Source organism: Mustelus asterias, chromosome 15 (genome assembly GCF_964213995.1).
Source record: "Mustelus asterias chromosome 15, sMusAst1.hap1.1, whole genome shotgun sequence".
Taxonomy (NCBI): Eukaryota; Metazoa; Chordata; class Chondrichthyes; order Carcharhiniformes; family Triakidae; genus Mustelus; species Mustelus asterias.
The window spans coordinates 17,854,973-17,881,526 of record NC_135815.1 but is presented as its reverse complement, the minus strand read 5'-3'; the positions used below and the strand labels follow the sequence as shown (position 1 = coordinate 17,881,526).

The following is a 26,554-nucleotide window of genomic DNA, read 5'->3' as shown; positions in this document are numbered from 1 at the left end:
TTGTTTGTTTCTTTCTTTACCAGCACTAGCTACTGTTGAAGATTTCCAGATCCGACCACATGCTCTTTATGTACACTCTTACAAAGCCCCAACTTTCTGTGACTACTGTGGAGAGATGTTATGGGGATTAGTACGCCAGGGCTTGAAATGTGAAGGTGAGTCTCCATTGCTGACCTACATCTCACGAGGTGTTCTTAAATGTACAAAATGATAAAATTGTTTTCTTTTTGTTTCCGTTTTGCATATGGAAGTCTTGAGGGTGACCAGCTGACATTAAATGCACCGGCCATTGTGGTACTGAACCATACAGAGCAGGAAGTCATTGGTTCAAATGCTGTGCTAGTTTAATCTGAGCTCTGATGGTTGTCGAGACAGTACGCGCTTCCTTCTGGAACAAGACTGATGGCGAGGACCCATGGTCACGTGGGATGCCAGGACAGAAAAAAAAGAACGCACTATGGACTTGCAGCATTCAGGGCATTAACAGATTTTTGAAGCTTTGTTTGGGGTGGGGGAGTGTGTTTATTGCATTTGAAGACAAGGGCAGGTTTAGAAGTGGAGACAGAAGTTGGTGCTGCCGTTGATTTAGTTCTGAGCTAGCAGCAACCCAAGGGCTCATATGGACCTAAAAAGAAAATTATGTTGCATAGTGTTATGGACCAGAAAGCAAACGGCTTTAAACACAGGAACATTGCTAATACCACTAAATTAAACCCGTGTTTCCAGAGGTGTCTTGAATTTTGGAGAGAGTTGAATCCGGACTCAGCCCGAGAAAGTTGAGGGGAGTGTTGCAGCGCCACCAGGTGTACAATTGCACACATTACCCATTGGTGAGTTGCAGTTCACATCATCCTGCACCCACTCGCACCCCTCTGCACCATCTTGCAAACCTCTGCATTGGTGGTAATATATTTACGTTAAAGTCAGCCTTGGGTCAGTTGGTCACATAGTGCTGCTGTTTTGGAGGTGTTGTCTTTTAGTGAGTCTGCCTTTGCAGATGGATGTCAACAATCCCATAGCGCTATTTAAAGGAGAACAGGGAGTTGTCTCGGTGTCCTTAACAATATTTATTCCTTGTCCAACATCAGTTTATTTCATTGCAGTTTGCAGAGCCTTGCTATGTGCAAATTGAATGCTGTGGTTCCCCACAGTACAGCTGTGATTATGTAGTGGACTGTGTGTAACTTTGGAACAATCTGAGGTTGTGATAGGTACCGTATAAATTCAAGTTTTTTTCTTCTGAAGTGATGAGACTTTTATCCCCTTGATTAAGGAAAGTAAAGTTGTAAAGTTAAGGGGAAAGGTTTATATCAATAACATCATCAGAGGGAGCCCAGTAAACTCTTTGATATGTAGTTGCAGTACCTCAGCTAATATAATTTAAACCCACTTGCTTCTTGATCAAAACTATTTTTTGTTTAACTTTTTAGGACTTTTAAAAATCTCTCTTTTGGTCCTAGTTTGTGCTGCCTGTGTGATCTATTTCATTCTTGTTTATTTGGCTGGTAGTGACTGAGACAGTGTGGGAGAAATCCTGAACAATGCACATCCCTTTGATGGAAAATATTTATAGACATTGGTGCATTATTGCCCGAAGTCAATCTGAACTGCAGTCTGATTTCCAAGAATCAGTTTGCTGATGCAGTCCACTAACTCCAGGGCATTCAGAAAGAAGTAACACTGTTATTGTCATCATAGTTATTCAGCATGGAACTAAAAATAAAGTTTATGTATTAGTCACAAATAGGCTTACATTCACACTGCGATGAAGGTACTGTGCAAATCCCCTAGTCGCCACACTCTGGCACCTGTTCAGGTACAATGAGAGAGAATTTAGCATGGCCAATGTACCTAACCTGCACATCTTTGGACTGTGTGAGGAAACCGGAGCACCCAGAGACCCACGCAGACATGGGGAAAATGTGCAGACTCCACACAGACAGTGACCCAAGCCAGGAATCGAACCCGGGTCCATGGCTCTGTGAGGCAGCACTGCTAACTACTGTGTCACCATGCCGCCCTGTATTGTATTAATTAAATTAATACATTTATGCCAAACCAGAAAACTAGCAAACGTTAAACAGCTTTAAAAAAACTGACACGTTCCCCCGTAAAGCAGACAATTCAAGAATCTTACTTGTAATGCACTTTTCTTCCAAAATAAACTTGAGAAAGATGATTCTTTTTTAATCAATAAAAATAATGAGAGACTGTAGGTGATGAATACGTTTTAGAACTCTTGGAAGCATCCAAAAATTCCAGTCAAAATTGTGTGGAATTAACTCAACCCAATGTATATGCTTTAGTGAAAATGATGATTTAATGTTGAATGGTGAAGGAATTATCCCCTGAGAACCAGGCATGAGTTAGATGGACAATAGTGCCATCTACTGGCCAAGTCTAGATCACATTGTAACCTGTGGAAATAAAAATCTTAAATACTCATTAGAATCTTTGCATGGGAGAAGTTGGATCTTTTAACAAAACCCACATTGAGTTAATGGAGAAATTGACCGTATTAACAAAACACATGCATTCAATGTTTGCAGAAAGGTTAGGTCACCCTTAATTTGTTGAACCTTTGTACACATGCACACAGATCATTATTGTAGCATGTATCAGCGCTTGTGTCTCCTTTAAGGATTTGGTGCTATTTAGACATTGGGAAGTCATGCTCTTCATCCATACACCATATATGTATTTATATGTTTTATACACATACATCTGGAGCATGCCATAATTTTTCTCCAGATATTGGTGGGAGACCCCATTGTTGTTAGCGTACCAAGGATAGATTCAGAATACTTCTTCAGGTGTCTTTTTCATGTTTCTGCCAATTTTGCATTTACATCCTTCCTTAAATAAGCAGACTAATACTGTATTAATACAGTACCAATACAGTACTCCAGATGTGGTCTCACCAATGTCCTGTACAACTGAAGCCTAACCTCCCTATTTTTGTATTTGATTCCCCTCACTATTAAAAATAACATTCTATTAGCTTTCCTAATTACTTACTGTCCCCATATACTAACAAAGAAAATTACAGCACAGTAACAGGCTCTTCGGCCCTCCAAGCCTGCACCGACCATGCTGCCCGACTTAACTAAAACCCCCTACCCTTCCGACCATATCCCTCTATTCTCATCCCATTCATGTACTTGTCAAGACGTCCCTTTAAAGGTCACTACCATATCCACTTCTTCCCCCGGCAACGAGTTCCAGGCACCCACTACTCTCTGTGTCAAAACTCTGCCTCGTACATCTCCTTTAAACTTTGCCCCCTAGTAATTGACTCTTCCACCCTGGGAAAAAGCTTCTGACTATCCACTCTGTCCATGCCCCTCATAATCTTGTAAACATCTATCAGGTTGCCCCTCAACCTCCGTCGTTCCAGTGAGAACAAACCAAGTTTCTCCAATCTCTCCTCATAGCTAATGCACTCCATACCAGGCACATCCTGGTAAATCTTTTCTGTACCCTCTCCAAAGCCTCCACATCCTTCTGGTAGTGTGGCCACCAGAATTGAACACTATATTCCAAGTGCGGCCTCACTAAGGTTCTATAAAGCTGCAACATGACTTGCCAATTTTTAAACTCGATACCCCGGCCGATGAAGGCAAGCATGCCATATGCCTTCTTGACTACCTTCTCCACCTGCATTGCCACTTTCAGTGATCTGTGTACCTGTACACCCAGATCCCTTTGCCTATCAATACTCTTAAGGGTTCTGCCATTTACTGTATATTTCCTATCTGTATTAGACCTTCCATAATGCATTACCTCACATTTGTCCGGATTAAACTCCATCTGCCATCTCTCTGCCCAAGTCTCCAACTGATCTATATCCTGCTGTATCCTCTGATGGTCCTCATCGCTATCCGCAAATCCACCAATCTTTGTCCACAAACTTACTTATCAATCCAGTTACATTTTCCTCTAAATCATTTATATTTATTACAAACAGCAAAGGTCCCAGCACTGATCCCTGAGGAACGCCACTTGTCACAGCCCTCCATTCAGAAATGCATCCTTCCACTGCTACCCTCTGTCTTCTTTGACCAAGCCAGTTTTGTATCCACCGTGCCAGCTCACCTCTGATCCCATGCGACTTCACCTTCTGCATCAGCCTGCCATGAGGGATCTTCTCAAAGGCCTTACTGAAGTCCATGTCGACAACATCCACTGCCCTACCGTCATCAATCATTTTCGTCACTTCCTCGAAAAACTCGATCAAGTTCGTGAGACACAACCTCCCCTTCACAAAACCATGTTGCCTCTCACTGATACATCTACTTATTTCCAAGTGGGAATAAATCCTGTCTCGAAGAATCCTTTCCAATAATTTCCCTACCACTAATGTAAGGCGCACCGGCCTGTAATAACCTGGTGTTGATAGACTTCTTACTGTGTGTTGGAACACATTAAAGATGGCAGGACAGGTGATGTGTCACAGCTGCAGCATGTGGGCACTCCTGGATGCCAGTTTGATCCAGGGCAAACAAGTCTGTAGTAAATGTTTGAATCCCGAACAGCTTCGGCTCGGAGTTTGAGCCGGAAGCTGAACTACAGACACTGTGAGGCATCAGGGAGGGGGACTTTTACCTAGATTCTTTGTATTGGGAGATAGTCATACCTTATAGTCATACCAGGGTCTTCTGATTTGGTCAGGGACAGGAGAGTGTGACTGCAAATGGGGCAGATAAGGGGACTCAAAGGGCAGGAGCAATAAACCTCAGCCTTTACAGTTGTCGAACAAGTTTGAGCTCTTTTTCAGCTTGTTTGGATGAGAATGGGGGCTACAGGTTGGATGAACTAACTGATCATGGCCCCCTTGTACAGGAAGCCAATCAAGTGAGGGGAGCAAAAAGGAATGTAGTGGTCATAGGAGATAGTATAGTCAGAGGGATTGACACCATTTTCTGCAGCAAAGAATGAGAGTCCAGATTGCTGTGTTGCCTGCTCAATGCCAGGATTCAGGACATCTGATCAGGGCTGGAGAGGAACCTGCAGTGGGAGCTGGATGACCCAGTCATCTTGGTCCATGTAGGTACCAACAACATAGGCAGGACAAAGAAGGAGGTTCTGCATTGTCAGTATGAGGATCTAGGCACCAAATTAAGAAGCAGAACCTCAAAAGTCAGAATCGCTGGGTTATTACCTGAGCCAGATCCAAATTGACATGAGACAAATTAGGTTAGAGCGATGAATGTGTGGCTGCAAAACTGATGTGGGAGAAGTGGGTTCCAATTCATAGGGCACTGGCACTTGCGCAAAGACATGTGGTAGGTCAGAAGATTGAACAGAATATAAGAAACAGCAAAGGATTACTAATAATGAGTAAACATTAGAGTACAAGAGGAACCTAGCCAGAAAAACAGATAGAAGTTTTATAAATATTTTAAAAAGAAAAGTTAACAAAGTGGTCCTTTCAAAAGTGAGTTTGAAGAATTGACTATGGAAAACAAGAGGATAACAGATGAATTGAAGAGGTATTTTTCACCAGCCTTCACTATAGCGGATGCAAGTAACATCCCAGAAGCAGCTATAAACCCTGAAATGGAAGGGAGGGAGATTAGGAGCTGTGGGCTGTCAATGCCCCGATGGACTTCATGCCCTGATGGTCTTATAAGAAGTGCCTAATGAGATCGTTGTTGAATTGAGCTTCATTTTCCAAAACTACCTAGATTCAGGGAATTATTCAAAAAGGGAAGGAGGCAGAAAATGGGAAACTACAGGCTAGTTAGCTTAACATTTGTCTTGGGGAAATGTTAGAATGCATTATTAAACAAGTTATAGCAGGGCACTTGGATAAATTCAAGGTCAGCATGGTTCTGTGAAAGGAAACCAAAATTTTTTTTTTTCATTTGTGGGACATGTGCAGTTATTGCCAACATTTATTGCCCTTGTTCAGGGAGCAGTTGAGAGTTAACCACATTGTTGTGGCTCTAGAATCACATGTGGCCAGACCGGGAAAGGACGGCAGATTCTTCCTTAAAGGACATTAGTGCACCAGATGGGTTTTTCCAACAATCGACAATGGTTTCATGGTCATCAGTAGACTTTTAATTCCAGATTTTTTTAAATTGAATTCAAATTCCACCATCTGCCATGGTGGGATTCGAACCCGGGTCCCCAGAACATTAGCTGAGTTTCTGGATTAATAGTCGAGCGATAATACCACTGGGCCATCGCCTCCCTGATAACTGATGTTTAACCAACTGGTTGGAGTTCTTTGAGGAAGTAACCTGTGCTCTGAATGAAGGGGAATGGGTGGATGTACTGTCCTTGGATTTCCAGAAGACATTTGCTGAAGTGCCAATCAAAGGTTTTTGCAGAAATACGGAGTAACATATTGACATGGATAGAAGATTGGCTGCCTAACAGGAAGCAGAGAAGAGGATAGATTGGTCTATTTCAGGTTGGCAAGGTGCAACAAGTGATGTGCCACAGGGATCTGTGCTGGAGCCTCCACTGTTGACAATTTATATAAATGACTTGGCTGCCAAATTTGCTATTGACGCAAAGATAGATAGGAAACTAAGTTGTGAAGAGGGCACAAGGAGTCTCCAACTCCAAAAAATTGGCTAAACATGATTTCCCTTTCACAAACATGTTGACTGCCTGATTACCTTGAAGTTTTGGTAGGTTGGTTATTTGGGTCAGTGCTGGTTGGGAAACCACCATTAGAGAAAATCATTCTCTTTGTTTCACAAATATTCAAGGGAGCTATTTCTCAAATTAATACTTGAGGGATTAAAATGAACATACTGTGATGATTTCCACCAGATCCAGATGAAAATGATCGCATCCTTGTCATTTCCGTCTTATTTTCAGTCCTGCATATAGGATTTAAGTATTGTTTGTCCATTCACAATATATATTGAGAGGACTTCCTGCCACATATATGATCAAATTGTGTGGTTCTTGAGAGGCTATTTGAGATTTCCTTTCTTTGGTCATGGTTTTAAGCATTCAGAAAAACTTTGGCTAATAATTTGGTTTAAATTTATTATAAATTTAAATAGTAATGCTACAACTATATTTATCTCTTTAATTTAAGAAATATTATTTGGTTAATTGGCGTTTCCATACATGTATTGCAGTAGGTTTAAGCTCAGTAACTGGGAAGGTGATGGCCTAGTGGTCATCTAGTGATCGCTAGATTATTAATTCAGAAATTTAGCTAATGTTCTAGGGACTCTGCTTCGAATCCCACCATGGCGGATGGTGGAATTTGAATTCAATTTTAAAAAATCTGGAATTAAGAATCTATTGATGACCATGAATTCATTGTCGATTATCAGAAAAATCCATCTGGTTCAGTAATTTCCTTTAGGGAAGGAAATCTGCCGTCCTTACCTGGTCTAGGCTACATGTGACTCCAGAGGCACAGCAATGTGGTTGACTCTCAACTGCCCTCCAAAGGCAACTAGGGATGGGCAATAAATGCTGGCCAGCCAGTGACGCCCATTGGTTCAACATGATTTCCCACGAGTGAATTTTTTTAAAAGTTGAACATGTAATGTTCTCTAGTTCATGGGAAGTCAAAATGAACAAGAGTTACAGCCAAAGAGGAATCTTGTCCATATTTATGCTGGACTCATTTGAAGTAAAACTTTTTTAACATCTTAAATATTCTTACTTTTAAGACTGTTGTTCTGCGTGCTACATTTTTAAGGATTACTCTTGTGACAGATCCACCACACTTGGTTGGCTTGAGGATAAGGCTGACTCCAATTGTATAGTGGTTATCTTTAATCCTTTGGAATCTGGGTTCTGATCCAGTACAGATTTAAGAGATTAAAATTTCATTTTCCTGACAGTAAGGGTTCTCATTAAAGGGAATTTGGTACGGCATGCATCCCAAAAGGCACGCATAAATCTACATAACTGGAACTAATCTGACAGTCTCATTCTGGTAGAATACAAGGATGACTAGCTTGAAAGTGAAACATTTGGTACTGCTGTGCCAGGTCTGCATGTCATGCAAACAGCAAAAGTTGAAGAATGGTAAACGGTCCAAAGGAAAACAAATCTCAATTCAAAAATGTAAAAAATGCTCTTTGTATGGATGTTGTGTCACCCAAGACAAGCTAGACTGAAAGTGCAGTGGAACACTGGTTTGTCATGACCCTTAAGTTAAAAGTTCCATAATCAATGGACGGACCATCGAACAAGGAAGCCTTGAAGAAGGCTCCACAAGTGATCAGGCAAACATTCTGTGAAAACAACTTTGATGGACTAGCCACTCTGTCCAGATGGCTGAAAACCCATCTCCTTCTCAATTGACCAATGTTCCAGGGGAGAATAATGAAAATGCTTCAAAGAAACTCTGAGCGTCTTCTTGACGTGTAGCAGCATTGATATTAATGGCTGGCAGGAGCTGGGGCCAGCATTCAGAATGGTGCCAACTTGTCCATCATGCTTTGAGCAACAACATCTTCATGATGAAGCAAAGCAGTGGCAGAGAAAGGAAAAGAAAGCAAATTCTGCACTCCAGATCCCAATACCTCCGTAAAACATACACTGACCCATGTGCCCAAAGGTATGTGGGTCGAGAATCAACCTCTGCAGTCACTTGAAGACCTTTGGCAGAAACTCACGATGCTGAGTAGACATCATCCTCGAATAAAGGGACAGCCAGCATATGATTACGGCTGGATCAAACATGTGTTCACAGCACACAGCGCCCCATAAAATCCAGCCCCTGAATCTCATCCAGTTATTTTAGGAATTAAGGATTGAGGAAAGAGGCCATATATAGAAAATCACTTTATGGTCATGCTCCCATGAAGTACAGACCATCCACACAGTCCTTTAGTGAGGAACTTTCTAAAATTTTGTAAGGCTGGCAATCTAAGAATTTCTGGTACTGTTAGGCCTATGTTGCTGAGAACATGTTTAGTACTCCTGCCTCTATCTTGGTTGAGATTAATTTAGTATAGACCAAGCACCAAATGCTGTCTTCCTTGTTGGTATGACTCATATTTACAAATTCATGTAGCAGTTAGGAACATTCCTGAAAGATGCTGTGCAATAATGCATAGCTAGACACAGAACAAACAACTGTAGCTAGGTGAGCTTGTGTCAATCTCTGTATACTTATCAGTCCATCTGTTAGCACTTGCAAAGGACTGGCTGCATAAAATCAGAATCTCAGAGCAATGCAGCAAGACCAGAAGCCATGTTAGACTCTGTTCAGCAGGAATCTGGCCACCTCAAGTCTCTAAGTCTGCCCTTTCTTTGGCCATTTGAGCTATGTTGTCTCAAATTTACTAATATACCATGTCCAAATGACATGCCCAAGCTGGTGACAGCTTCAAGTAATGTGGGTTTCACAAAGTGTAGAGGTGAGCATTTCAATTCCTTGGAACTAGCTTTCTCATTTTCAGCTTATGGCCTTCTGCACTAAGAGAAATTAGCATAGGATAGTCATTGATATGCATATTGGTGCTACATTTGGAGTACAAACAATGTTTCGTGGTGAAGCACAGACATTGCTTTTAACTTGGATGAATTTCAAAATCTTTAGTACAGTGATCATCTACAGTTATGACCATGCAAATCCTGTGCCTATAAATGTTAGTGCTCTTTTGGGCTGCATAGCCTCCAAGCCTGTGTCAGTATGGGTCAGAATAGGTCTTAAAGAGGTAGTGGGATTCGGAGTGCAGGATTTGCTTCCTTTTCCTTTCTCTGCCACTGCTCTGCTTCATCATTAAGATGCTGTTGCTCGAAGCATAATGGACAAGTTGTCACCATTCTGAATGATGTACATTATGACCAGAGTGCTATGGGCAAGGAAGATCTATCTATAGTTATGATGGAATTCTATTACCAATGCTTGCATTTCATTGACTTTGTCATCCGCATGGAATGAAAGAGAATGGTGCAGCGACGTGGGGCCGGAATTTACGGCCTCGCTTGAGCGAGACCAGAAATTCCCACGCGAGGTCAACGGACATTGTCTGCCGCACCCCCACTCCAATTCTGTGGCGGGTGAGGCAGTAGAATTCCAGCGGGGAAGTCTGCAACTTTGTGCATTTGCGTTAGACATGGTAACTAAAATTTTATTTAACTTGGAGAAAACCTGTTTGATCCCTGCAACTAGCTTAAATACTCTTATGTCGCAATATGAGGTAATTGACAGTCAATTTCATTACTCATTGTTATAATTCAGGTCAGAAACTCCGAAGTGTTTTATGAAGCCTGCCCGGATCATGCGTTTTCAATTTGAATTTGGCTAGGGTAAGCAGGATATGTTTCACTTCAGGTATGATTCAAATGACCCACTCGGGAGATTTTATCACACAAAGTTTATTTAAGAATATAGTTAACATGTATAGTAAGAAAATTAGCAATAACTTTTATCAATTACAAACAAAAACAAAATAACCATGATGAGTATAACCCTTAACAAATATATCTAAGATGTTCCAATCAAACAAAAACTTCCCATCAACAAAAAAAAATCCCTTTCCACAGGTTTTGCACAGCAAAGACTAATGCTCACGTGATGCTGGAACTGAGTCCTTTGGTTGGAGAATTAAAAATCCTGACTTCTTAGCCTTGTAACTTCTAGCAGCCCTCTGGGCACACTCAGAACAGTTTGAAGTCAGAACAGTTTCCCAGAACATTAGGGAGACTCTCTGGTCAAGTCACCAAAAGCAGATGTTCTACTCCAGGAAGGCAAGAAGCCTTGCTTTCAGCGAACCAGAAGAATTTCCAAAACCAGCAAAAGAGAGAAAACATTTCTTTTCAGCTTGATGTCCCTTCTAAAACTAACTGCAGCCAGCCAAAACAGAAAATGAAACCTTAAATTCACTAGGAAGAAAAACTGTCTAAAACATGTGACCTTCCTCCTAACAATGCAGGGTCATAAAAGATCACAGAGTGAAAACAATCAACCGCATTTAAACCATTGAAGGAGCAAATAAAAGACTTCCAGCAGACGGCCCGGCAGCAATGGAACCAAAACAGGTTATAGCTGCAGAGAACATGATTTTTAAAAAATTCTTAAAGGTACACTAACATCACACTTATCTTGGCACATCTCTTTAAAATTAAAAACATTGCTTTGAACACATTCCTCCATGATAGGTGAGGGGTCTTTAGTCACCTTCCATGATTCCTAAACTCACTGATTTATGGGATTGCCTATCTACTTCAGAGGATGCCTAATTCCCTCGCGTTGCTCCCGCCCTGTAATCTACCAAACCTCAAGAATGAAGCAAGCTTTCCATAATTTATTCTTTGTTTCATGCATGTGGAAACCATGACAATTCCACAGCTGCATTCACCTACTATGCATTATTAATACCAATAATTTGAAAAATATATTCTTTCATGGGTTGTGGGTATTGCTGGCAAGGCCAGCATTTGCCCCATCCCTAATTGCCCTTGAACCGAGTGGCTTGTCACACCATTTCAGAAGGCAGTTGAGAGTCAACCACATTGCTGTGGGTCTGGAGTCACATGTAGGCCAGATCAGGTAAGGATTTCATTCCCTTAAGGATATCAGTGAACCAGATGGGTTTTTACGACAGTTGACAATGGTTTTATTGTCACCATTGCGGTGATTAGCTTTTCAATTCCGGATTATTAATTGAATTTAAATTCCACCAGCTGCCTTAGTGGGAGCTGAGCCCTCGTCCCAGAACATTAAGTCAGAAATGTTATCCATTACAGCACGAGCCCATCATGCAAGTTGAAGCTGGCGGGTAGCAGCGTGCTCAAACCTTTGGCATTAAGCTGCAGATGAAGCACCCAAGGGCTAAAAGGTGCATGGCCAAAATTCACTGCTGCCTCACAGCGCCAGGGACCTAGGTTTGATTCCGGCCTTGGGTGACTGTGTGTGGTGTTTGCACATTTTCCCCGTGTCTGCGTGGGTTTCCTTCTGGTGCTCTGATTTCCTCCCACAGTCCAAAGATGTGTGGGTTAGGTTAATCAGCCATGCCAAATTTCCCTTTAGTGTCAGTGGGATTAGCAGGGTAAATACTTGGGTTTATGGATGGGGTTATGGGGATAGGGCCTGGGTGGGATTGTTGTTGGTGCAGGCTCACTGGGCCGAATGGCTGCCTTCTGCACTGGGGGTGCTATGATCCCACGATTAGCCTGACCCTTGGGATTACTTGTCTATTGACATTACCACTACCCCACTGTCACCCCAATTGTTTTCTGCTGGTTGGTTATTGGGTGGATCATCACCATTAAGTGTGTGTTGACTCGTAACTCATTTATATGTTGATGTGGGCTGAATGAAGTAATGCAGATGAAATGTGGGGTGAGGGCAGAAGGAAGTTAACTTAGTGTACTCTTGGTGCACTTAGTTGAATTCACTGTGTTTGAGAATGCCACTTGCAATGCTACAATAATCACTAAGATCAGTATCTTAAAACCTGTATTCCATTTTTTAATGCTGTGCCCTTGTGCATCACACAGTGCCTGGTGCCCTCTAGTGGGTAACAACTCTGGAAAGTAAGGAATATACAGGCACTAGAAATGTTCTCAAGTTATAAAAACAATTCTTGTATTTTGCCTTGGCTGCTAACATAATTGCGTTCTTGTACTGGTATTTACACAGTCAACAGTGTCTCCATTTGCTTTGGCTCACACTGTGGTACAACTGAGGTTTATATCCATACAAAATTAGCTCAATGTGTACTAAAACCTTTTTCAAAGTGCAAACAAAATTCAGATTGTACATTTTGGCACAAGCCCAATTTGGATGTGCAGGTGCCAATTGAGACCCACCCATTTATTACAATTTATAGAATTTCATTTCCTTTACTTTTTTTAAAATCATGCATTGCTTACTTTTTTTTGGTATTGAGTATAATTATGCAACTCAACATGTATATATTCACATCATAGTGATTAATTTCAACGTTGTCAACATGCTGATGCTGGAATAAGATTGGAAATTTGAACCATTATGAGCTATAACTATATTTTCAAAATGTTACATTTGTGCGCATTTCCGACCACCATTCCATTTATAATGAAAACTGTCTGTGTAATTGCTTTCTCCTGCCAATGGAGGTGTTGCAGGTCCGCTGGTGGTGTAAAGGTATAATTAGTGTAGAATATTTACACAAGCTCTTTCTATTATAAATGCATACTTTGGGATAAAACGCATGTAGGCGTAAGATTTATATAGCATCAAATTGAATAGTGCATAGAATTAAAGATAGTATTAATGACCTTAAAAGGTGAATTGAATGGCATCTGCATCCACAATCAAACTATCCTCTGCCATCTCTCCCCACTTGGCCGAAAGACAACGTCTGATAGTAATGGACAAGGATGAGTGCTGTCCTACGGGCAGGGTGCTAAATTGGGGGAAGGCTGACTATAGCCGGATTAGGCAGGAATTGGTGGACGTTGATTGGGAGAGGATGTTCGAGGGTAAGTCTGTGTCTGGCATGTGGGAGTCTTTTAAGGAACAATTGATAAGGCTGCAGGATAGGCATGTGCCTGTAAAAAGGAAAGATAGGAAAGGTAGGATTCGAGAGCTGTGGATAACCAGGGAAATTGAGGATCTGATTAAAATGAAAAGGGAGGCGTACATTAAGTCCAGGCAACTGAAAACAGATGGAGCTCTGGAGGAATACAGAGAGAGTAGGAAAGAACTCAAACGGGGAGTTAGAAGGGCAAAAAGAGGTCACGAGATGTTCTTGGCAGGCATGATTAAGGAGAATCCTAAGGCATTCTATTCATACGTTAGGAACAAAAGAGTTGTCAGGGAGAAAATCGGACCTCTCGGGGACAAAGGAGGGGAATTATGCTTAGAACCCAAGGGAATAGGGGAGATCCTAAATGAATACTTTGCATCGGTATTCACGAAGGAGAGGGTCGTGTTAACCGGGAGTGTCTCGGAGGGAGGTGTTGACCCGTTAGAGAAAATCTCCACTACAAGAGAGGAAGTGTTAGGTTTTTTAGGGAACATTGAAACTGACAAAGCCCCAGGGCCTGATGGCATCTATCCTAGACTGCTCAGGGAGACGCGAGGAAATTGCTGGGCCTCTGACAGAAGTCTTTGTCGCTTCTTTGGACACAGGTGAGGTCCCTGAGGATTGGAGGATAACGAATGTGGTCCCGTTGTTTAAGAAGGGTAGCAGGGATAACCCGGGAAATTATAGGTCGGTGAGCTTGGCGTCCATGATAGGGAAGCTGTTGGAGAGGATTCTTAGAGACAGGATGTATGTGCATTTAGAACGGAACAATCTCATTAGTGACAGACAGCATGGTTTTGTAAGAGGGAGGTCGTGCCTTAACAAATTTGGTGGAGTTTTTTGAGGAAGTGACAAAAACGGTTGACGAAGGAAGGGCCGTGGATGTCGTCTATATGGATTTCAGTAAGGCATTTGACAAAGTCCCGCATGGCAGATTGGTTAAGAAGGTTAAGGCTCATGGGATACAAGGAGAAGTGGCTAGATGGGTGGAGAACTGGCTTGGCCATAGGAGACAGAGGGTAGCGGTCGAAGGGTCTTTTTCCGGCTGGAGGTCTGTGACCAGTGGTGTTCCGCAGGGCTCTGTACTGGGACCTCTGCTATTTGTGATATATATAAATGATTTGGAAGAAGGTGTTATCAGCAAGTTTGCGGATGACACGAGGATGGCTGGACTTGCGGATAGCGATGAGCATTGCCGGGCAATACAGCAGGATATAGATAGGCTGGAAAATTGGGTGGAGAGGTGGCAGATGGAATTTAATCCGGATAAATGCGAAGTGATGCATTTTGGAAGAAATAATGTAGGGAGGAGTTATACAATAAATGGCAGAGCCATCAAGAGTATAGAAACACAGAGGGACCTAGGTGTGCAAGTCCACAAATCCTTGAAGGTGGCAACACAGTTGGAGAAGGTGGTGAAGAAGGCATATGGTATGCTTGCCTTTATAGGACGGGGTATAGAGTATAAAAGCTGGAGTCTGATGATGCAGCTGTATAGAACGCTCGTTAGGCCACATTTGGAGTACTGCGTCCAGTTCTGGTCGCCGCACTACCAGAAGGACGTGGAGGCATTAGAGAGAGTGCAGAGAAGGTTTACCAGGATGTTGCCTGGTATGGAGGGTCTTAGCTATGAGGAGAGATTGGGTAAACTGGGGTTGTTCTCCCTGGAAAGACGGAGAATGAGGGGAGATCTAATGGAGGTGTACAAGATTATGAAGGGGATAGATCGGGTGAACGGTGGGAAGCTTTTTCCCAGATCAGAAGTGACGATCACGAGGAGTCACGGGCTCAAGGTGAGAGGGGCGAAGTATAAGTCAGATATTAGAGGGATGTTTTTTACACAGAGGGTGGTGGGGGCCTGGAATATGCTGCTAAGTAGGGTGGTGGAGGCAGACACGCTGACATCGTTTAAGACTTGGCTGGATAGTCACATGAGCAGCCTGGGAATGGAGGGATACAAACGATTGGTCTAGTTGGACCAAGGAGCGGCACAGGCTTGGAGGGCCGAAGGGCTTGTTTCCTGTGCTGTACTGTTCTTTGATCATTGTTTGATTTGACTTCCAACATCCTATAGGATGCTGTGGGATGTTGACATTTTTTATTGTTTGAAATACTGTGAATGCTAGAAATCTGAAATAAAAACAGAAATTTCTGGAAAAACTCAGCAGGTCTGGCAGCATCTGAGGAAAAAGAAAGAGATTTAATATTTAAATTCTAATGACTGAGGAGTCATGACCATGGGGGCACCTCAGTCTCATGTTATCAACCAAATAAAATAGGCATTCAACATTGCCATTTAAATACATTAGCCCTCTTACCTCATTACATCTGTCAATCACAGCCATTCATAGTATCAATTATCAATTTCAGAAGCTCTTGGCCACTTTAGCCCTCTTAATCGTTTGTAGATAAGCATACAGGCAGTGAAAATTTTCTTCAAAGAAATGGCAGATTATTACATAGTAATAGAGATGTCAGTCAATAAAACTTTCTCCCCCTCTGGAGCTGTATAAATATTGTTGCTGAGATTTAAATGAATTAGTTATTCTTGGAGCTCAGCCAAACATTCATAATGAGGCAGCCTGTTCAACCTGCTTTTGTTAATACAGTTGTCAGATCATCTCAGTATGGCTTCTTCTGCAAGCTATTTGTAGCCATTGAACCATTACACTAGAATTATGCTATTGGACATTCACTTGTGAACTCTTAAGATATTTCTGTAATATTCGTCTCTCCATTATTTTAATTAAAGCATTAATCCATTTGTTTAAAGCAGGTTAACAATTGTGCAAACGTAGCAGAGAGGGCAAGTACAGGTCAGTTCATTAGTTACAGGTATCAGTGATATCAATTCTCACTCCAACTGGTATTAATATTTTGAGCCTTAGAGGGTATTATAAGACTTGAAAGACTTGACCATTGCTGTTCTGTGTAATAGAAATTATTTTAGGAGTTTATTTTTTGTTTGATTCAGTGATTGTCTGTAAAGGTTGCCTTTATATTTGATAAATTGAGCTAAACATCAGTATTTACAGTGAAACAAACCCATTCTGGTTATGAGTATGTCCTGATCCAATCATAACCCAATTAACTTTTTACTCATGTTAGCAACTACAGATGTGGCTTCTACCGTGGAGCTGGAAAACCTGGCCAAAGCGCATCCTCCTGTTTTAGTAAAATGAAAATGTAGATTTCTTGATGCAAAGATTAATTTAACTTCATTACTGAAACACAGGAAAGTTGTCCTCTGATGAGAGGCTGAGTAAATTTGGCCCATGTCTATGCAATTTAGAAGAATGAGAGTTGATCTCATTGCGAAATACAAAATTCTGAAGGGACTTGACAGAGTAAACACTAAAAGGTTGCTTACCTTAGCTGAGGAATAGTCACAGAACAAAGGGTCAATTTTTTAGGACTGAGAAGTTTCTTCACTGAACTTTGTGAATCTTTGGAATTCTTTGCTCCCGAGAGTTGTGGTGCTCCATTGTTGTGCATGATCAAGACGGAGATCAGTAGATTTTTGGTGTCTCAGGGAATAAAGGGATATGGGGAGCAAGAGCGGAATTGTGATTGTATTGAATGGTGGAGCAGGCTCAAGAGGTTGAATTATTCAATCTTGCTCCTATTTCTTATGTTCTTACAATCCAAATTAATAGCTGTAGCACAAGTTTTGCCTCATGGGCTTATTACATGCTGATTCCATAATGAATTTGGCCTATTTTCTTCCTTCCCCGTCTTTTCCCCTACTTAGATCAAGTAGGGCGGCATGGTGGCACAGTGGTTAGCACTGCTACCTGACAGCATCAGGGACCCGGGTTCAACTCTGGCCTTGGGTCACTGTCTGTGTGGAGTTTACACACCCTCCCTGTGTCTGCATGGATTTTCTCCGGGTGCTCCGGTTTCCTCCCACAGTCCAAAGATGTGCGGGTGAGGTTGATTGACGATGCTAAATTGACTCTAGTGTCAGGGGGATTAGCAGGGTAAATATGTGGGGTTACAGGAATAGGACCTGGGTGGGATTATGGTTAGTGCACACTCGATGGGCCGAATGGCCTCCTTCTGCACTATAGAGATTTTATCGATTCTAAGTCACGAAAGAGCCTAGTATGGAGTCAACTCGATGCTTTTGGTCATTGATGTATATTGTTCTTGGAGGCAATATACTGCAGCTTTGGGTATCTGTAAGTTGCATGTGCAATTAGCAAACCACATGGTGAATAGGTATCTGCAGAAATCTAGATCATAATAGTCAGCCACAAAAGGCATTGTGTGCAGTTGGATGCATGACCATGGTAGCTACTAGTTAATATTAAGAGATGGGCTGGATGTACCATTAAAAGCATTTCATGTAATGACTCAAAGGTTGCCAGACAGTTTGTTGGATGGGCACCAATGCAACTAAAATTATACTGCAATTGATGGAAATTTAAAGCAATGTGATACTGCTTCCTGATGGTGTCAAATCCTATTGGCTTCAATCAGTGTGCATAGAATCAAATTGAATATTTAAAATATGTTGCTAATTACAACACTGAGCACTTGTAGACCACTGATGCAGAAGTGGTTGAATAACTGCAGCATGTACGACACATGAGCTAACCACCTCAACCTGCATTTTGTCAGAGCTTCATGGTAACATTCTTGAGGAATAGGCCCATCTTAGATGCTGCAGCTTAATCTGTGATTGACAAACTAAAATTACTTCTCAAGTTTGGCTTTCATAAGTGAACTAACCAATTTACTGTCTTTCCTTACCATCAATTCTGGTCAGGATGTGGGCTGAACTATCACAAACGATGTGCCTTCAAAATTCCAAACAACTGCAGTGGAGTGAGAAAAAGACGGCTGTCTAATGTCTCTTTGCCAGGGCTCTCTGTTCCAAGACCTCCACCATCAGACTCGGTCTCAGAGGAGGTAAGCATAACATGTAAATATTATGGGATTTGCATTGTTAATTTCTTCAAACATGTAAGAATTAAATGTGTGGGTTTTAGTTTATCTGGCAATATTAACAGAGTACATCAGAATTTTTTGTACTTTGGATCAGATGTGTGCAACTCGCACCAGGTGTTGTTTCCAACGTTGTGTGATCTATTATTTCATAATTTTTACATTCAAGTAAGTAATTCCTCTTCCTAGCCCAGACGTTTGTCCTGTATTTGATCCACAGGATGGGAGATTTTGAAACATTTTGTTCAAATAGGAAGAATTTCCTGTGGGGAAATATAAAGAAAAGAATGTAGGAGGAAAAGCTTCCACAGTGAAGAACGTTGGTGGAGGGAAGGAAAGAAGCGTCAGGTGTGGGGAAAAAAGTAGCTCAAACTCAGTAGGTGGAGAAACCACTTTAAGGATCCTTTCCTGCTGTTCCTTCACTGATGTGATGTGAAACTAGTTTTGTGCATGAAATTGGGAAAGTTCATTATTTGTTTTTATAGCGTTGAGCAGCAATTTTATTTGTCTCAAAGATATGGCAATTTTTAGAGTGCGTAGGTTATGATCTCATGCCCTTCCAGTCCAGAACATATAGTATAACAATTAGTGTACCGGAAGCTAAAAAGATGCACAATTATTGAATAAAATAAAATCTCTTCATTTAGGTTCAGAGCACTTTTTTTATGAATGTGGTATAGGTGTACACAATAATTTTTGCAATCTTGCATTATGTATTTTATCATTATCCTCTATCAATTTATCTTCCTTTTCATCTCCATAAAAGAGGTGTTTCCTGATGTCAAATTTAAGAAAAAGTAAACTTTTGTATAGAAACAACAGGAAGTTTTGAAATTTTATCCCGTCAAGTTAAATCATACAAGCAGCCATCATTCTATTTATATAATGAAATTATTGAATTCCTAGTACTATTGCATGCAAGTTTTCTATAAATTAACTTCTTAAGACAAGCTTTAATGTGTATTCTCACATTGGCAGAAGTGGAGTTTTGATATTTATGATATGTAATGGCTGATATCTATCAATGCTGTAGTTCTTTAACTTTGCCTGGTGAGAGGTCACTTTGCAGGTGAAACAGCCACACTGAATTTATTTTTTTAAAGAGAATGCTGTCATGTATCATTCTATATGAAATGGTAAATTTACCTGTTCATTATTAAGGTTGATTTATTTTTTAAGAAGTTTAAATGTTGATGCTGCTGTTTACAATATCTGCTTGTTGTTTAAACAATGCAGTCCACTGGTCCACTTCTTTGTGGGAGAATTGCAGCATTGCTAGCAGGAGCTAGGTTTATGTGGAAGAGATTCTGCTGCAACTTGGAGGATAACTCGTATAATCATCCAGGCAATCAGCATTTTCAGGCATGCCTTTGGTTAGTTTAATTACCATATCATGTTAGCACATGACTCCAGTCTAGACAGTATAGTAGAAATTTGTGGCAAAGCACCTTGAAAATGGTGCGGTATTTTTAATAAGCAGCATTATTTCGATTTTTATAAGAGGAAGTTAGATATTTGAAATTTGGCTTTGCACCTAAAATAATGGTTCATGTCATTGGTGTTATATATTATATATATTAAAGCTATAAAGAACCGTTTAATCAATTTTTCAATCACTTCCCATCTAAACTTAGCCTTCCCTCCACCACTCCACTGTATAGTATAGGTTAGGGAAAAAAGTCTAATGCTCTCCCAGTCTATAAATAATTATTTTTGCTCACAGTCCAATGATAAAATAACCAGGAACTGAGAAATGATGTTACTCATAAATACCCCTGAATTTCAAGACAGGGTAGATATCAGCATTTGGGTGTAGCTTTGCTGCATCTATTTAGTGATGCATCATTGATGAAAATGGTCTCCCAGCATTTGCTTTACTATGGAGTTTGGGGGAAATTTCCCAGCAGTTTTAAAAGATTTCGGGCACTGATTTATTTCATTTCCCATAAGCTAGTGTTGAAGAGGTCAGTGTGTGAGGTACTGGGCAGGATTCTCTGGCCTCCCAGCTGCACGTTTCTTGATGGTGAGAGGTAGTGTGCTGTTTGCTGGTGGTGGGTTCCTCTGGTCCCACTGCTGTCAATGGGACTTCCCATTGAAGCCACCCTATGTCGTCGGGAGGCCCGTGGCAGGAGGTGCGCTGCCGGTGGGACCAGAGAGTTTTGTTGGCGTGAACAACTGGAGAATTCTGGCCTGTATGTTTAGTGGATTGGATGGGTATTGTTAGCTTATTATGCTTGCTTACATCTATTTAATCAAGAGAAGGTCAAATCAAAATTACTAGACACTTGGAACTGTGTGGCCATTTATCCAGATCACAAGGTGTTAAGCTAACCAGAAGCGTCAAACTTGATATGAAAGCATCAATCATTATCGTCCATGACACTGTTCTTCATGGACTAGTTCTCTGAGACGGTTTCTACTGTGTTCATTAACATCTTAACCAGTAACTTTCTATTTGCATTTCAGAGAGTGTCTGTATGACCTGAAACAGTATCAAATGCAAATAATTTCAAATTCAAGATGAACATTGTGCCTAGTGTCTAGGACATTATTTATCTCTCAGTAAAATGATCAAATACAGGTTCATCTTGTCATTTGCTTCATTGCTGTTTGTAGGAATTTGCTATAAGTGAATTGAAAGCCACATTTGCCTACATTACAATAGCAACTACAAATAAAATACTTGAGGTTATGAAAGGTGCTACTCAAATGCAAATCCTTTTCTCATTGACAGAAAAAAAACAATGCTGATCTGAAATGGGTTTGTACTGGTCGTGAAACAGCTCTTGTCGTAGCCACAGTGACATCCTATGTGATTGTGACAAAATAAACATTCCTTCCTCATCCTTCTCAACTTGTCAGCCAGGTCAAAGGTTGTGGACAACACCATCTTCCTCCAATGAATCTTCACTGTCGTCCAGTTTATTGCTGCTCTCGCATGGTTCCATTCTTAACTATCTAATCGTAGCCAGAGAATCACTTGCAACGTCTTCTCTACCTTTTCCTGCACCGCTACTGCTGGTGTTCCCCACGGTTCAAAGTCCCCCAATCCTAAGCCCATTCCTATTTCTCATCTACATACTGCTCCTTGGTGAGATCATTTGAAGGAAATCTCTACATGGCCTTGTGTCCATTAGTTTTCACATATACGCTCACGACACACAACTCTACCAAACCACTACCTCTCCTGATTTCCCCCATTATTACGAAACTATTAGTGCTTATCCGATTGACATTATAGAATCATAGAGGTTTACAGCATGGAAACAGGCCCTTCGGCCCAACTTGTCCATGCCGCCTTTTTTTTAAAAAACCCCAATCCCTCTATATCCATCTTACCCATGTAACTGTCTAAATGCTTTTTAAAAGACAAAATTGTACCCACCTCTATGACTACCCCTGGCAGCTTGTTCCAGACACCACCCTCTTTGTCACAAAATTGCCCCTCTGGACCCTTTTGTATCTCTCCCCTCTCTCCTTAAACCTATGCCCTCTAGTTTTAGAGTCCCCTACCTTTGGGAAAAGATATTGACTATCTGGCTGATCTATGCCCCTCATTATTTTATAGACCTCTAGAAGATCACCCCTCAGCCTCCTACGCTCCAGAGAAAAAAGTCCCAGTCTGTCCAGCCTCTCCTTATAACTCAAACCGTCAAATCCTGGGAGCATCCTAGTAAATCTTTTCTGCACTCTTTCTAGTTTAATAATATCCTTTCTATAATAGGGTGACCAGAATTGCACACAGTATTCCAAGTGTGGCCTTACCAAGGTCTTGTACAACTTCAACAAGACATTCCAACCTCTGTATTCAATGTTCTGACCAATGAAACCAAGCATGCCGAATGCCTTCTTCACCACTCTGTCCACCTGTGACTCCACTTTCAAGGAGCTATGAACATGTACCCCTAGATCTCTTTGTTCTGTAACTCTCCCCAATGCCCCACCATTAACTGAGTAAGTCCTGCCCTGGTTCAATTTACCAAAATGTATCACTTCGCATTTGTCTAAATTAAACTCCATCTGCCATTCATCAGCCCACTGGCCCAATTGATCAAGATCCCGTTGCAATTGGAAATAACTTTCTTCACTGTCCACTATGCGACCGATCTTGGTGTCATCTGCAAACTTACTAACCATGCCCCCTATATTCTCATCCAAATCATTAATATAAATGACAAATAACAGTGGGCCCAGCACCGATGGATGAAGAGAAATTTTCTTTAATTGAACATTGGTAACGCTAAAGCTATTGTAGTCAGTCCCCATTCCAAATTCCATTGCACATCTACAGATTCTATCCCTCTCCCTTGCAACAGAAGTTGTCAATCTGTTGCAACCTTAGTGTCACATTTAATTCTGAAGTTAGCTTCTAATCTCACATTTGTGCCATCTCTAAGGCTGCCTTTTTCCACCTCTGTAATATTGTTTAATCTTGCTCCAGTCTCAGCTCATCTTATGCTGAAATCCTCATCCATGCCTTTATTACCTCTAAACTTGACTATTCCAATGCCCATGTGGCTGATCTCCGTTCTACCCATGTAAGCTTGGAGTCATTGTCTTAGCACTCAGCAAGACCCATTCCCCTATCACTCCTGAGCTTGGTGCACTATTATTGACTCCCAGTCAAGCAACATCTTGATTTTAAAATTCTCAACCATGTTTTCAAATCCCTGCATGGCCTTGTCTCCATATCATGATCTCCAACCCCACAGCCCTTCAAAATATTTGTGCCCCTCTAATTCTAGCCTCTTGTGTATTCCCAATCATCATTTTTCCATCATCTGTGGATGTGTCTTCAGTTGTCTAGGCCCTATGCTCTAGAATTCCCTCCCTGCGCATCTCTGCCTCTCCATCTTGCTTTCTGCCTCGAAGACAGTTCTTAAAACCTATCTCTCTGACCAAGCATTTGGTCATCTGACAATCTTCTGACAATCTTCTTTGTAGCTCGGTATCATACTTTTGTTTTATAGTGCTCTTGTAGAGCACCTTGGGATATTTAATTGGTAAGAGCACTATAGAACAACAACTTGTATTTATAATCCTTACGTCACATTATAATATCCAAAAGCTGTGATACTTAGAGACTCAAATAGAATGAGACATGAAGTTTCTTTCCTGATTTTTAACTTGATTCATTTCATTTAAAGATGTTTAATTTTGAAAACAAACAGAACCTATTTGAGGGAAGCAGATAAAAAAACGGAGGTTAGCTGTGGGAGGAGAGGTCATAAGTTTGCCGAGGGGAGAAAGGGCCTCTAGTTTTTATCACCCCTTCCGGGGGAAGGAAATGATGGGAGTATTTGGGGGGTTAAGATTGAGGTGGATGATAACAAAGCAAGAGGAGTTAAGTTATTAGTTTGCAGTGAAAGAGGTAGGGATAGTGATGAGCATGCAAGCTTAGAAGCAAAAGGAAAGTCAAGGGGATAGCGGACAACATGACAGGATGAGTACATGGGAAGTTCAAGTAATTGACAGAAAGAAACTGGGGCCAAATTTTCTCCAAAACTCCCACCCAAATTCTGCCTTCTGACATTGCCTGCTCCTTTCCTGTCAGACCAACCATTACTTCCCACCTGAAAGGAAGATGAGGAAAGATTAAAGAGAAAATCAAAAAGAAAAGCAGCGAGAGAGAGAGAGGCAAAAGATGGGAAGCAGCAACATGAAGACAATAGAGCTAAGAGAGAGCATACTCTCCGATTTAACATGAGCCTCCCCACAGGATATTGAGAAGCATATTGTGTTTTGGCATCTTCAACTGCAATAATGATTTTTCCAGTACTGACTTGACCCTTACCAAACCTCTAAAGGTACAGGCTTTGATTTTTTTCTTTTGTGCGGGATAATTATCACCATTTGACTTGCTCTACCTCCTCCCTTGTAAAATCTAAAGAGTGCAATTAATTTGTCATGCTGTCCAGTCAATATAGCTGTCATTTAAGCAATTGAAGAACAGCAATATGGATAAAGAAAAGGCTATTTGGTCTATTAAATGTGTTCCTTCCACAGAGTATATATAATCTGTCCCAGTAGGAACTCTGTCCTGCTTAATCACTAAACTCAGGGAAAATTTGCCATCATGATTCTTGGTGGAAAATTTGTGATCAGACTAGATATTTGTTTTACACCTCATCCAATTTTGCTTTTCATCAAAGTCTATGGTAAGTAAAAGCAGGTTGTGAAAAGGGGAGCCAGTCTGATCCTGTCAGTTCTCCGGTGGGTGCATTGGGTAACAGTTCCCCACCACAGTATTTCTTTATGCATACATCACCATTACTTAAACCTGAGCAGTTTACTTGCCACAGATGGCATTCCTAGCTGCACAGCAGCTAATTTGTGCCATGGAAAATCTTAACGCAGTCTAATTTTATCGCTATATAGCCTTCAATCTCATTCCTAACCAGATATTTATCCTGTTCTTTTTTTAGAGAGTTAATTGACACAGTATTAATTATGTTACTGAGTGTTCAACATATTCACCACCTTATAGGAAAATAATTTCTACTAAACTCCAACCTTACTTGAGGCTTTTTAATTTTGGTACTCCTGGTTCTACAATTGCAGTGCAAGCTGAGTAGTACATTTGCATCTGCGTTATCCATGACTCTCAGTATTTTAAAGATGTGAACCCATTTTTGGATTTTTCTTTTTAAATTAAATCCTGTTGGATTTATTCGGGCTTTCAGAAGTGTAGACTATAACCTAGAACCATACTCATGACTCTTCTCGGAATCATTTTGATGATGGTTTCATAAATATTCCAAAAATAATCTCATGGCAAGGTTCCAGAAAAAAACCTGAGCAGTGAACCACACAAGACTAGTGTAGCTTGCTTCAACCTATAATGATGTTGCAGTTGTTGGTTAGCCTTGCTGAAAACAATCGGTAACATTGAAGAGCCTTCTTTGCTTTCTCATGACATAAATCCTATTTTACTTTTGCACATGCTGACTCTTTAATTTTAGACAGCTTTCTATTAGGTATTTAGAGTGTTCTCTAACATTTTGAATAAATGGTTGAATATATCTCAAAGCACCACATTGCTTTCAACTGATCCCAAATTCTGATCTCTGAATTGTATCCAGCAATCTGTTTAAAGCTGCAGTTTGAGGTAGTGAGGCTTTCAGTTGCCATTACAGTTTAGGTTTTCCAGGCAGTTGACTTCATGGATATAGTCACAAAACAAAGCAGTTTTGGGTGCATACAAATGTAAAATTGATAACAGGGACATAATTCTCAAGCTAAGGACCAAGACATATAACTTATGAAGACTGGCTGCAAATGGTGAAGTAAAGAAACTTCGGGATACTCAGGTGCCAGAATTGGAGGAGTACAAAGGTCTTAGAGAGTTACACTCGAAAGTGTAAAGGAGCTAAGAATTACACTAACAACCAATTTAAAATTATCAATCAGACTTGTAATGTGGCTCACTTACGTTTGCTAGAAGCTACATATATGCAGGGACCTGCCCCCTGTCGGAGGTGCTGTCTTACGGATGAGACGTTAATCTGAGGCCTTATCTGTCTCCTTTAGTGATAATGAAAGATCCTATGCTGCTATTTTGAAGAAGATCCAAGGAGTTGATCCCTGGTCTCCTGGCCAATATTTATCCCTTGATCAACATCACTAAAACAGTTTATCTGTTCATTGTTACATTGTTCTATGTTGTAGTTCGCTGTGTGCAAACAGTAACATCACTTTAAAAATGTGTCATCAGCTGTAAAGCACTTTGATCACTATATAAATGTTAGTTTTTTATTTTTTGAAAACATCAGGGAAAATGTCTTAAAACACACATTGCAGTGTATTTTTAGTTTGTGACCAAATTTATTGTCCCAATTAATTACTTATGGCAGAGCTTCAACGAGAGATTCTTACATTAACATGGACAAAGACAATTTCTGCAAATATGTTCATTTTAGAATTTGTGATTTTGAGAGTGAAGGAATAGCCTAAGCATTTTGGGGTTCTGCTTGTAAATGCTGTGAAATTAGGTTGTATTTGCGATTTACTAAGTTGGCAGTACAAGGCTTTGGTCATACTTATTTTCGGGTGTGTGGGGTGGTGGTGAAGTCTGGAAGGAAGGTGAGAAAAGGGGGATATGTAAACTTGCTACAGACTTTTTGACTGCCTTAATTATTTTCCTCTGTACT

The 26,554-nt window shown here is 40.9% G+C and overlaps 1 protein-coding gene across 2 annotated transcripts in view; it reads left to right on the top strand.

The window, feature by feature from the left end:
- Positions 1-26,554, top strand: part of prkd3 (protein kinase D3) — a 327,516-nt gene that overhangs the window by 191,100 nt on the left and 109,862 nt on the right. For both annotated transcript variants that reach the window (XM_078229586.1, XM_078229587.1), the window contains 2 exons: positions 24-155; positions 18,226-18,368. In XM_078229586.1, coding sequence (XP_078085712.1) covers positions 24-155; positions 18,226-18,368 — 275 coding nt within the window. The remainder of the gene's footprint in view (positions 1-23; positions 156-18,225; positions 18,369-26,554) is intronic.